At 41.0% G+C, this 13,863-nt stretch overlaps 1 protein-coding gene across 8 annotated transcripts in view; it reads right to left on the minus strand.

Moving 5' to 3' along the window:
* Positions 1–13,863, minus strand: part of PIGL (phosphatidylinositol glycan anchor biosynthesis class L) — a 122,301-nt gene that overhangs the window by 100,636 nt on the left and 7,802 nt on the right. For all 8 annotated transcript variants that reach the window (XR_003525232.2, XR_003525231.2, XR_003525230.2 and 5 more), the window contains exon 2: positions 8,125–8,224. Coding sequence is in view for 4 of the 8 variants with exons in the window: in XM_027625513.2 (XP_027481314.1) it covers positions 8,125–8,224 (100 nt within the window). In the remaining 4 variants the exon portion in view is untranslated. The remainder of the gene's footprint in view (positions 1–8,124; positions 8,225–13,863) is intronic.

A 13,863-nucleotide genomic window follows, 5' to 3' on the forward strand; every position in this document is an offset into this window, starting at 1 on the left:
TTAACGACTGAGCCACCCAGGCGCCCCCATATTATTACTAATCTTAAGAGTGAGAAAAGAAATCGCAACATATACCAACGGAGTAAAAGGGAAGTATGTCATCTTTGAAAAACAAACAAGGGATTTCTTTCACAGATTTACTCAAACCCACGTATCTTTCAAGGTTTACGGAGCAGGAAGCTTACGAACAGAGAGTAAGTAACTTCTGTAGGTGACAGTTAATAACCTGATAAAGCTGGGGCAGCTGGGCTAGTCTGGCTCTAGATCAGTGTCCTTGAAAGCATTACAGAACCTATTGGCATAGATAGAGAAAAAATTCCCCCATGACGACCCCAGTAGTTTATCATGAGCCAAATAAAACAGAGAATAAATTGAAACTCTTTTCTTTTTTTTAAGTTGACTCATTTTTTTAGTTATCTTTACACCCAATGTGGGGCTGGAACTCCTCTAACTCTGAGATCAAGAGTTGCATGCTCTTCTGACTGAGCCAGCTAGGCACCCCTGAAATTTTTTTATCTCTTTGTAGGGCACTGAAACAACAGGAGCCCCCAAATCTACCACAATGAAGGTGAGTTCCCAACAAAAAAGCCTAACGCAATGAAGAATATATATTTTTTAAGATTTTTATTTATTTTAGAGGGAGAGAGAGAGAAAGAGCGTGAGCAGGGGGAAGGGCAGAAGGGGAGGAGAGAGAAGAGAGTGAGAGAGAAGAGACCCTCAAGCGGACTCTGTGCTGAGCGTGAAGCCCTACGTGGGGCTCTGATCTCACCACCCTGAGATCAAGACCTAAGGCAGAACCAAGAGTCTGACACTTAACCAACTGAGCCACCCAGGCACCCCAAGAATATCTTTCATAACCGGCAGCCAACACAGTTAATGGTAAAAATAGATGTGTTCTCAATCAAATCATTAATGCAGATCAAATTACCTGCTCTTACTACAATTGTTTAACACAATTTAAGAAATTCCACCCAAACTAATAAGAAGTGGTACATAAATAAGAGACATTAATGGAAAAATGGAAGACTATATTAGTATTGTTTGCAGATGATTTACCCATAACACTAAGAGAATCAAGTGAAATGTTGTTAGGTTCTTTAAAGAAGTTTCATAAGTGTATGGATATAAAAGAAATATACAGGGTGCCTGGGTGGCTCAGTTGGTTAAGCGACTGCCTTCGGCTCAGGTCATGATCCTGGAGTCCCGGGATCGAGTCCCGCATCGGGCTCCCTGCTCGGCAGGGAGTCTGCTTCTCCCTCTGACCCTCCCCCCTCTCATGCTCTCTCTATCTCATTCTCTCTCTTAAATAAATAAAATATTTATTTATTTATTTATTTATTTTATTTTTAAAGATTTTATTTTAAATAAATAAAATATTTAAAAAATAAAAAAATAAAAGAAATATACATAAAAATCAGTAAATCCTCTCCGCATCAGCAGTGAAGTCTTAAAAAATATATCAGAAAAAGTCTTATTCATAATAATAACAAAAAAATAAGATGAGCCACAATAACTTTAGTAAGAATGTTTTGGTACCCAGATAAAAGAAACTACAGGAAGTCTTGTCCTTTGTCTCAGTAATTCATCATCTAGGATCTACCTAAGGAAAGGGTCAGAACTTCAAAGATTTATTATCAAATTTTAAAATACTTTAATATCGGGAACACTTAAATATTCAATAGTAGGAGAATGTTAATCAGATTATAATACATCCTTGTGATCAAATCTTTAAGACCATTCTAAGGACTATTTAATGACTTGGGGAAATGCTAAAAATATTCTCTCATGAAAAAAAGGAGAATACAGAATTTTTTATAGCATCTGATGCTAATTTTGCTTAATATTGGGGTTCTTCTCTGAGTAGGGAGTTCTCATTTGCTTCACAATTTTCTGAACTATCCCTATGCCCACTCCTTAGGTTACATGACACCAAATGCGTAATTCTCTTCCTCGTCATTTGTGGTTTTCTCTTCTTGCCTTGCCTGATCTCCATACTCTCTTATCGCCTCATTGATCCAAGGCAACTGCATCTACTCAAATGGTTTTAATTTTTCTATGTGCTAAGGATGTCTAATCTGTTCTTTCCCATAACCCAATTCTTGCCTGCAAACTATGCCAGCTAATCTTTATCCACTTAGATCTCTATGCCTGTAATTTCCGTTATCCCAGGTTTCTTCTGTTCTTGAAATACTGCCATTTAAACCTCTTCAGTAAGACTCGAATTCATCCCCTCATCTCCATCTCAACTGCTGCCCTCTAAGTTGAGACATTCTCCTTTTGCCAGGACAAATGCACGAGACTGGTTGGCCTGTGTCCTAAACTCTTCAATCCATTCTATCATCAGAATCATCAGAGTGATCATTCTAAAACTTTATTTATTTATTTATGGCACAAGTGGTAGGGGGTAGAGGGGCAGAGGGAGAGTGAATCCTAAGCAGGCTCCACGCCCAGCGCAGAACCCAACGTAGGGCTCGATCTCACAACCCTGAGATCACGACCTGAACTGAAATCAAGAGTCCCTCAGTCAACCGACTGAGCCACCCAGGTGCCCCTAAAGTGATAATTCTAAAGCAAACAACTGATCATCTGTCTCCACTATTGTTTCTGTTTCTGTTGTGATGTCATGAAGGTTCAAACAGTTAAGAGATGCATGTCTGCCAGTGCTAATTTATTTACTGCTCATCTAAACTCCACTCCCCGCTACCCCCCACCGCCTTTTCTACTGTGGGAGGAAGCAGCTAATTAAAGCAGGTGCTGAAATGAAAAAGGAAACCCAGGGAGAGTGACTCAGCTCATGGACAATGCATGGAGACAATCTAAGCCTAACAATCCATTGGATTTTTCTCAACAAAGTGGTCTTAATCAACTTAGAGCCATTTATAGTTTCTTCTCTTCCTCAGGCTCCACTGTGGATCTTCTAGAGGTCCTAGTAGTTTTCCAGGTACTACCCACAGAACCTGCTCTGTCTTTTTGGCCTGTTTTCCTTTGTTTACATCTGCTTAATCTATCTTTTGTTCCTTGGTTTCGATTGGACACTTGAAATACATCTCCTCGCTCTGCATCCTAAGCAGGCCAGTCCCCTAGACCTTCACTAACCTAACCCAACGAAAACACAAGGCTAGGTGGGTTGTAAAGCATACAGGCTTTGTAAGACAGTGAGGCAAGGGCGCCCGGGTGGCTCAGATGGTTGGGCGTCTGCCTTCGGCTCGGGTCATGCTCCCGGGGTCCTGGGATCGAGTCCCGCATCGGGCTCCCTGCTCTTTGGGGGCCTGCTTCTCCCTCTGCCTCTCTCTCTCTCTCTCTCTCTCTGTCTCTCATGAATGGATAAATAGAACCTTAAAAAAAAAAAAAAAAAAAGACAGTAAGGCAAAATGAGCATTTTTTCCTATCTAGAGCCATTCCCAGAATTCTTCTGCTGAAATAAAGCACTCTTAAATAAATAAATAAAGCAAGCTGTTATCTAATAGCTACTACCATGGCTGGGATGTTGGTAGAGGTGGTGGTGGTGGTGGTGATGATCCATGCAGGGCAGGAGACCTGAGAAAGTCTGTTGGGGGGACTCCTGGTTTTTCTCCATAATATAAAGAATACAGAGATGTGAAGGAAAATACCCCTGTTCTTGGCAGGACACAGTTGTGTCTGCAGGTGACGCCTGCAACTGCTAATGCAGTCACCTTGTAACCGTGAGGGGAGATAATGCTGACATGATGAAAACAGTTGCACAGAGGTATGGAAAGGACTTGGGTTTTGGATGATGTTGCCCAGCCAACCTGGTGCCATCTTGCTTTCGGATGGCTTCATATGCGGGAGGACACATTTACTGTTGAAGCCGCCTAAATGGATCCTAGCAGATTCAGACTCATTTGTAACTCATTAGATTCACCAAGCCTGCCTGTACTAGTAACTTCCTTCACCTAATAGTGTAGATTTTTTTTTTTTTTTAAAGATTTTATTTATTTATTTGACAGAGAGAGAGACAGTGAGAGCAGGAACACAAGCAGGGGGAGTGGGAGAGGGAGAAGCAGGCTTCCCGCCCAGCAGGGAGCCCGACGCGGGACTCGATTCCAGGACCCCGGGATCATGACCTGAACCGAAGGCAGACGCTTAATGACTGAGCCACCCAGGTGCCCCTAATAGTGTACTTGTTCTAATCTTGTAAGGGTAAACAACAAAATCCGACTGGGACTTTGTTGAAATAATGTAGAAAGTAGGAATAAACAAATGGTGGGTGAAGGCAGCTTCTACTGCACTTCTTTCTTGTCCTTAACTGTGTATCTAGAATCTACATAACAGAAACCACATGCCAGATAAGCGAGGTGCATCTTTCTTATAGATTTCCCTTGTTGTGTCCCAGAATTAAGGTCAACTGTTAAGTAAAGTTACCAGTTCATCTTAGAAATTGGTTAGTGTTTACCTACTTAAAGGTAAACTATCCAAATGGGACTCATTTCCTGGACAAACAGGATCTGAAAATTATGATATAACTAGATACGGGTTATAGTAAAGATATAACTTATAACTTCTTCTCTAGTACTCCTGGCCTGTAAAAATAGCAGAGCAAATTTTGTTTTGTAGGAATGAGTTGAAAACATCAGCAAAATTACTACTTTAGCCTTTTATGTATTTTGAGGGTGATTGTTTTATTTCTTCTTTGCCTATACTTCAAGGAACTTGTGTCTTCATCATGTTATAAGTTGTATTATCCCCTTCTTGCACATTACCCAGTAACAGAAAAGGAAAACCTTAAAAAAAAGGAAGCAAGCACAGTTTAATTTATAATAAATCCCAAAAGCAACGTTGCTGGTAAGGAACAGATATTTAAGCCCAAAAGATAGTAATACAAACTCCAGTTGCTGTTATGTAGACCTCTGATTTTTTTTTTTTTAAGATTTTATTTATTTATTTGACAGAGAGAGACATAGCGAGAGAGGGAACACAAGCAGGGGGAGTTGGAGAGGGAGAAGCAGGCTTCCTTGCGGAGCAGGGAGCCCGATGTGAGGATCGATCCCAGGACCCTGGGATCATGACCTGAGCTGAAGGCAGACACCCAATGACTGAGCCACCCAGGCGCCCCGTGATTTTTTTTTTTTTAAGCTTTTATTTATTTATTTTACAGAGAGAGAGAGAGAGCACAAGCAGGGGGATTAGGAGAGGGCGAAGCAGGCTCCCTGCTGAGTAGGGATTCCTATGCGGGCTCGATCCCAGAACACTGGGATCATGACCTGAGCCAAAGGCAGATGCTTAACCCACTGAGCCACCCAGGTGCCCCTGAGTTTTCTTTTCTTTTTTTTTAGTTGAAGAGGCAGGTCAGTAACAATACATTAACATATATTTATATATGCCAGAAAATAATCAGAGAAAAGGTATGGGGTATGGTACTCAGAATTTTTTCTATTACAAAAATTTACAAACAAACAAAAAAGTTAAAAGAACAGTATAATCAACACTCACGTGTCTTTCACCAAGGTTCAAATTGTTAATATTTTACTATTTGGGCTTAATCTATATAGGTATGCATTTTTTTTTTTTTTTTTTTTTAAATTTTAGTTCTTCAAGGCCATAGTACTTTATTTTTTTTTAAGATTTTATTTATTTATTTGAGAGAGAGAGAGAAAGAGAGCACATGGGGGGGGAGGGTCCGAGGGAGAAGCAGACTCCCCGCCGAGCAGGGAGCCCGATGTGGGACTCGATCCCGGGACTCCAGGATCATGACCTGAGCCGAAGGCAGTCGCTCAACCAACTGAGCCACCCAGGCGCCCCTAGGTATGCATTTTTTTTTCTGAATCATTCTAAAGTAAATTGCAGACATCATGATCAGTCATATTATATTTAGCATTGGTTTTCAATATCTGCTTTTTTTTTTTAAAGATTTTATTTATTTATTTGAGAGAGAGAATGAGAGAGAGAGAGCACATGAGACGGGGTAGGGTCAGAGGGAGAAGCAGACTCCCCGCTGAACAGGGAGCCTGATGCGGCACTCGATCCTGGGACTCCAGGATCATGACCTGAGCCGAAGGCAGTCGCTTAACCAACTGAGCCACCCAGGCGCCCCCAGTATCTGCTTTTCAAGTCTTTTTTTCATTCATGTTTTATAAAATCCTTAAACAAGATTTAAAAAGAGAATAATTATGTTCATGTTGTTAGAAAGCAAGACTTACAGTGTAAGAGAAAAGAGATTTGATGTAAAAGTCAAACGTATTAAACAAAACCCTTGAAATATTAACTCTACATTGTAAGCATTAGTATTCTTGATCTCTTTTTCCTTAAAAAAATATATATTTACTAGCTCTGAAGGTCAAGTAACAATAGGAAATAATAACACTGTAGCAATAAACACTCCTAGTAACTCTGGTTATGGTCCCTAAACACCACACCCTACCAAGAGAAACCAAAGCTCCTTAGAGGGACGGTTGATGCCAGGACTGGGGCAAGAAAGCATACAAGAAGGCACTGGGAAATCTCGTTGTCCTTGACAGCAAGCAAATCTTACACAACTAAAGAGACCATGCCAAAAGGACATAGGAGCTAACATTAAGAGGCTCAATAGCCAAAGACGAGACAACTGGAGAATCAAAGAATATGACCGAAACGGAAACCCTGAGTACATAAAAACACATAGATACCCGATGAAATAAAAAAGTGCCCTCCCCATCCAAGCCACAAACAATGGATTACTGCTGGAGGTATGTAGGGCATCGACTCCTTATTCTGAAAATGGCAATTAAAGGATTAAGCATTTAGGGGCGCCTGGGTGGCTCAGTCAGTTAAGCATCTGCCTTGGGCTCCGGTAATGACCCCTGGGGCCTGGGATCGAGCCCTGAGTCAGCCTCCCTGCTCAGTGGGGAGTCTGCTTCTCCCTCTGCCCCTCCCCCCATGCATGCTCCCTCTCCTCCCTCTCTCAAATAAATAAATAAAATCTTAAAAAAAGAAAGAATTAAGCATTTATCCGGTCTATTCAGATCAAATTATATACTAGGGTAACTAAATAGCCCCAGTTGATTAAATTTTGCTTTGCAGAAGAATTACAGCTAATACATTTAGAATGCAGGAGACATTTAGAAACTCAGCATTTGGCTATTTCTAGTTAAAACCAATGATTCAGGCAATCATGAAAGCATTACATGAAAGGTGGGTGTGGGTCTTTAAAATGAAAGGAGCAGCCGTTGCCGTGTGAATTCACTATCAATGGTAGAATCATTAGAAGCAAGACAATCGGATAGCATGTGGTCCCCTGAAATGATTCAATATGAAGTACACAGTACAGTTTATACCGGTATTCTCACCCCTGAAAGTTACAGCTAAGTTCTAGTTTGCAAGAAATATGAATGATAGAAGAAAAACTTAATACCATCAGGAGGCAGGCAAGACAAATCCAGAATGCATGACATTCTATAGGACAACTAAGTTTTTTCAACAAAGACAACATGGGGGAGGGAGGGAGGAACAATGAAGTGCAGGATGTGAACCAACTATAGGGTGTGGACTCGTTTAGGCCCTGACTTGAACAAACCAACTGTAAAAACAGTTTTGAGCTACTTGGAGAAATGTCAGTATGGACTGGGTGTTGGAGGACACCAACATTAATTAATTACTAATTAAGTATTAACTTTGTTGGATGTGATGATAATGGCATTGTGACCATAGGAAAGAATGTCTATCTTCTTAAGAGATGTCTGTCTTCTTAAGAGATGTCTATTTAACCATGCAGGGGTGAAACAACCTGATGGCTAGATTTTCTTTAGAAGAGCTTCGCACACACAAAATATGGGAAGTGGGGATAGATGAAGCAAATATAAAAAAGGCTTGATAATTACTGGGCTTCGGTAACAGGCATCTGGGGGTTCATGACACAGTTCTTTATACTTTTGTGTATTTTTTGAAAATTTTCTAACAGTGTTTTTAAGATTAAAAGAGAAGTAGCTATCTTCGGAGACAGAATCTGAACAGAAGTTGAAAACATTTACTTGCATTACACTGTCATTTAAAAACAAATGTGGAACTATTTTAAGTAGACTTCTCAAATAAAATGGTCTTTACCCACCCACATTAGTTTTTGGTGTCTTTTGAGTGTACCACTGCGTATTTATTGCCAAAGAATTTCTACATTTTTGAAGGAAAAATTACCTGTTGTCAATAATCATTATACTGGAGGATGGAATCCCCAAAACATCACAGCTCTGCAAAAGTTCTTTCTTACGCACCTCCCCTTGATTGTAGTAATTTCCTGAAGATAACAAATACACAGTGGTAGATTTCTTTAATAGTGGAAATCTATCAGTTTACTCATTCTTTTTTTTTTAAGATTTTATTTATTTATTTATTTATTTATTTATTTATTTATTTATTTGACAGAGAGAGACACAGTGAGAGAGGGAGCACAAGCAGGGGTAAGTGGGAGAGGGAGAAGCAGGCTCCCCGCCGAGCAGGGAGCCCGATGTGGGGCTCAATCCCAGCACCTTGGGATTACCACCTGAGCTGAAGGCAGTCCCTTAATGGACTGAGCCACCCAGGTGCCCCCAGTTTACTCATTCTTTTTTTTTTTTTAAGATTTTATTTATTTATTTGACAGAGAGAGAGAGACAGCACAAGTAGGCAGAACAGCAGGGAGAGGGAGAGGAAGAAGCATGCTCTCCGCTGAGCAGGGAGCCTGACGTGGGGCTCAATCCCAGGACCCCGGAATCATGAACTGAGCCGAAGGCAGCCGCTTAACCGACTGAGCCACCCAGGTGCCCCCAGTTTACTCATTCTTATCTCATCTTGTTCCCTAAGGGACTTAAGCCACCTGAAAAATTTGTGGTTATGATGAAAGGCTGAAGGAGATATTACTCACTCCTATGAGATGACTGACAGCAGCCCAGTCTTTAGAATCATCACCATTTAAGCCTTCCCATCTCTGTATCTATCTGTCTGTCCCTCTGTCTGTCTGTCTGCATTTCCGTAGCATGCTACAGGCAGTATTGCATATTGCCAAGCCCACTGGCTTTGGAGGTAAGCAGATTTAAGATTGCCTCTTCTATAACTGCCCAGACAGAATAAGTCAGGTACCTGGGCACGCTATTAATTTGGGCTCTTTTAATTGATAGTCCTCAAAAATCTGTTGAACGTTTATTTAAAGAGGCTCTTACTCCTGCGTATTACAGGAAATTGTGTCCCTGGGGGATCTTGACCACATCGGTACCCCCGATAGCTTATATATCCTTTCTTTTCCCAACACGTATATTGTTTCCTAAGAACGGTTCTGCTAAGTACTGCTTCTCTGTATCCTACAAATAATATACGGTGAAGATTTAGTACCACTTAAACTGCACTTATGAGCAATTGTCTAGCTAATGCACCCCTTAATTCAACTCTCCAGCAGATAATTGCATGTGTAATGTGTGCTAGTTACTTAACTTTCCCGAGCCACAGGTCTTCCACAGGTAGAAGTGAACATGATGACCATCTCCTATAGCTTTCCTGAGGATTACATGAGGCAATACATATCTACCCAGTTCAGTACACAGTGTTTTCTCTTTCCTCGACTTCTTTAGCTTTACCTTCCCCCTCCTCTGCTTCATTTCTTCCTGAATTACAATCCATTTTCATTGTCTTCACCAAATGGCAACCCCTCTGGGAAGTCTCCCATTTCTCCCGGCAAGGAATCATTTCCAGGATTCTGCTCAGATGTATGAACGTTTCTCCATGATCAGATTATGAATTCCTAAATGTCATTGACCTTAAAAGTCACAGTCTCCTTCAACTTTGTATCATGCTGGTGTCCAGCACACTTCACATACTCATGAAGCACTGAACCAAGAGCAGCTTCCTTTACTGGCCAGATAACCTAGAGAAAAACAGGTCTGCAAGACCTTTCAACTTTGGCAGGAGTTACTCTAGCGCTAGTTGTGAACTGTTTGAACCCAGAAAGGAGATAAGTCATTACATTGTATCCAACAAAGGAACTAACCCTAAAAAGACTCCAGATAATAGCTTAGTTTCGTATTGTTCTCATCACAATATTTTAGGTCCTTTTTTTTTTTTTTTAAGTCAGATGGAAGCTATAGTCAGTTTTATGATGGTCATTATATTTTGGGTTCCTCTCAAATCCATACACATACCCTCTCTTATTTCATCTCAAGGTTATTTGTTCTTTGGTGAAAAAGAGTCTAATGGACACTTCCTAAGTCCAGAGGCTGTGCACATCAGACTCTGATTATGATTCTGAGGAACTGCTTAGAATGGAGGCTAATGAGTTTATGGAGCTGGTTTTATGACTTTGTGTTTGAATTAAGGAACTTAAAATAGGTTAGGGAGTTGAAGTCAGAGATCATTTTAAAATTTTTCCCTAAGCTTGGTGAACATGTAAGAACTTGAACAGAATGTGTCTGAGATCCTTCAGCAGCCCTTAATGACACTCTAGAACTGTGTCCAACTAGGGTAGGTGTACTCTGGGATGCACAAGATTATCTGTTGGGGTGAGAAAAAGCTTTAGAGCTTTTCCTCTTAATTTGTATACCTTGTCCTTTATATATCAACGTTTGTTAATGTTTTATAATGTTCACACTAGTTCAATGGGCCATATACTTAATACAATTATAAATAAGTATATATATATATATATATATATATACACACACACACACACATATATACACATATAATGGGAGTATATGCTCAGAAGTTTTTACCAAGGGGCGCCTGGGTGGCTCAGCCGTTAGGCGTCTGCCTTCGGCTCAGGTCATGATCCCAGGGTCCTGGGATCGAGCCCTGCATCGGGCTCCCTGCTCAGCGGGGAAGCCTGCTTTTCCCTCTCCCACTCCCCCTGCTTGTGTTTCCTCTCTCATTGTGTCTCCATCTGTCAAATAAATAAATAAAATCTTAAAAAAAGAGTTTTTACCAATAGGAGGGGTGCCTGAGTGGCTCAGTCTTGACTCTTGATTTCGGCTCAGGTTGTGATCTCAGGGTTGTGACATCAAGCCCTGCCACGGGCTTCATGCTGGGTGTGAAGCATGCTTTTGGGATTCTCTCTCTACCCTCTCCCTCTGCCCCAACCCCCTTAAAAAAAAACAAAAAAACAAAAAACAAAACAGGGACCAGGGAAGTGGCCCAGAGATTAGTGACAGCAGGAGGTAACTACCAACCCTAGGATGGACAGATAAAAGGAGTAGGCAGTGTTACTAGAACCCAAAGGCTTCGGTTCCCCAAAGGAAGCTGAAACCAAGAGAACTAGACTCTCTTCCATTAGTATGAACCCCATTGGAGAAATCATGATTTAAAAATGAAACTAGAATTAAAAATTGGTCAAATGATGGGGCGCCTGGGTGGCTCAGTCGGTTAAGTGGCTGCCTTTGGCTAAGGTCATGATCCCAGGATCCTGGGATCGAGCCCCGCATCGGGCTCTCTGCTCAGCAGGGAGCCTGCTTCTCCCTCTCCCCCTGCCTGCTCTGCCTACTTGTGCTCTCTCTCTCTCAAATAAATAAATAAATAAATAAAATCTTCAAAAAATTGGTCAAATTACTTGCACAGATATTTCACCAAAGACAGATGGGTAATAAGCACAGGAAAAGATGCTCAATATCATTAGTCATTAGGGAAATCAAGGCAAAACCACAATGAGGTATCATTTTACACCCACTAGGATGGCTATAGCAAAAACAAAAACAAAAACAAACAGGGGCACCTGCCTGGCTCAGTCGGTGGAGCGTGCAACTCTTGATCTTGGGGTTGTGAGTTCAAGCCCCAAGCCGCGTGTAGAGATTACTTAAAAATAAAATCTAGGGGCGCCTGGGTGGCTCAGTTGGTTGGGTGACTGCCTTCGGCTCAGGTCATGATCCCAGGGTCCTGGGATCGAGCCCCGCATCGGGCTCCCTGCTCGGCGGGAAGCCTGCTTCTCCCTCTCCCACTCCCCCTGCTTGTGTTCCTTCTCTCGCTGTCTCTCTCTGTCAATTAAATAAATGAAATCTTTAAAAAAATAAATAAAATCTAAAAACGAAACAAAAAGTCATCACCATGACATGGGCTGTAATGATATAAAAAAAAAATCACACAAAAAATTACAAGTGTATGAGGATGGGGAAATTGGAACCCTTGTGCATTGTTGGTGGGAACATAAAATGGTAAAGCTGCTGTGGAAAACAGTTTGGTTTGAGATTCCTCAAAAATTTGAACATAGAATTAACATATAACTCAGCAATTCTACTCCTATGTATATACTCAAAAACAAACTGAAAACAAGGACTCAAACAGATACTTGTATACCTGCGTTCTTAGCAGCATTATTCACAATAGCCAAAAAAGGGAAACAACCCAGGTGTCCAGATAAGCAAAATGTCGTGTATATATATATATATAATGGGGTATTAGTCAGTCTTAAAAAGGAATGAAATTTTGATATATGCTACAACACGGATGAACTTTGAAAACATTATGCTAATTAAAGTAAGGCAGACATAAGGGGCACCTGGGTGGCTCAGTTGGTTAAGCGACTGCCTTCGGCTCAGGTCATGATCCTGGAGTCCCAGGATCGAGCCCCATGTTGGGCTGCCTGCTCAGCAGAGAGTCTGCTCCTCCCTTCCCCCAGTTCGTGCTCTCTCTCTTGCTTACTCTCTCTCAAATAAATAAAATCTTAAAAGAAAAAGTAAGCCAGACATAAAAGGACATGTACCTAATGCCACTCACTGAATACTTAAAAATGGCTAAAATGGTAAATTTTGTTATGTATATTTTTCCACAATAAAAAATTAGATTTGCACTGAGTAAAAATCTTTCAATTATTAGCTATCACCATAAAACAGAAATTCTGTCTTTTTTTTTTTTTTTTGAGATTTACTTATTTATTTTAGAGAGGAAGAGCATGAGTGGGAGGGGCAGAGGGAGAGGGAGAGGAAGTCCCAAGCTGACTCTGCGCTGAACTCGGAGCCCGCCACGGAGTCTGATCTCGCAAGCCTGAGATCATCACCCTGAGATTAGGACCTGAGCTGAAACCAAGAGCTGGAGTCTTAACCGACTGTGCCACCCAGGTGCCCCAGAAATTATGACTTTAAAACTGGTAGAGGGGCGCCTGGCTGGCTCAGGCTGTGGAGCATGCAACTCTTGATCTCGGGGTTGTGAGTTCAAGCCCCATGTTCAGTGTGGATTACTTAAAAATAAAATCTTAAAAAAACAAAACAAAATTGGTAGAACAAGTTTTTAAAAGCTCATTTAAAAAAAACTGAGCATGTATCTATGCAGGCAAGATCAAGGAACACTGCCATTTGCTATTTTTTTTTTTTTAAGATTTTATTTATTTATTTGAGAGAGAGAGAATGAGAGATAGCACGAGAGGGAAGAGGGTCAGAGGGAGAAGCAGACTCCCCGCCGAGCAGGGAGCCCGATGCAGGACTCGATCCCGGGACTCCAGGATCATGACCTGAGCCGAAGGCAGTCGCTTAACCGACTGAGCCACCCAGGCGCCCTGCCATTTGCTATTATCAACCAATATACTCATGCTTGTAAGTACTGTATTTTTTTTTAATTGAAATATAGCTGATACACAATGTTACTTAGTTTCAGGCACAATAAGTACTGTATTTCCTTATTATTCCTAAAAGGAGTGCATTAATAATGACTTTTACTAAGGGAAATATTACTTTTTGTTAGTTTTTCTGATCTGTGATTTACAGACTGTAAATTAACAGGGCAAACATATGGGGAACTGTCTTTTTCTGAATATTTGGGCATATTTGTATCAGATGGAATGATAACTATGTACTGCCTGAGAACAGTGTCTAATTCACTGCAGGGAGCAAGTGAACAAGTATTTCCAATACTAAGCTCTTCAGAATGTATTGTTTTGTTGATTATTCCCATTCTATACTTCTGAGTTCTACTGCATTTTCCTTCTCT

Source organism: Zalophus californianus, chromosome 16 (genome assembly GCF_009762305.2).
Source record: "Zalophus californianus isolate mZalCal1 chromosome 16, mZalCal1.pri.v2, whole genome shotgun sequence".
NCBI lineage: Eukaryota > Metazoa > Chordata > Mammalia > Carnivora > Otariidae > Zalophus > Zalophus californianus.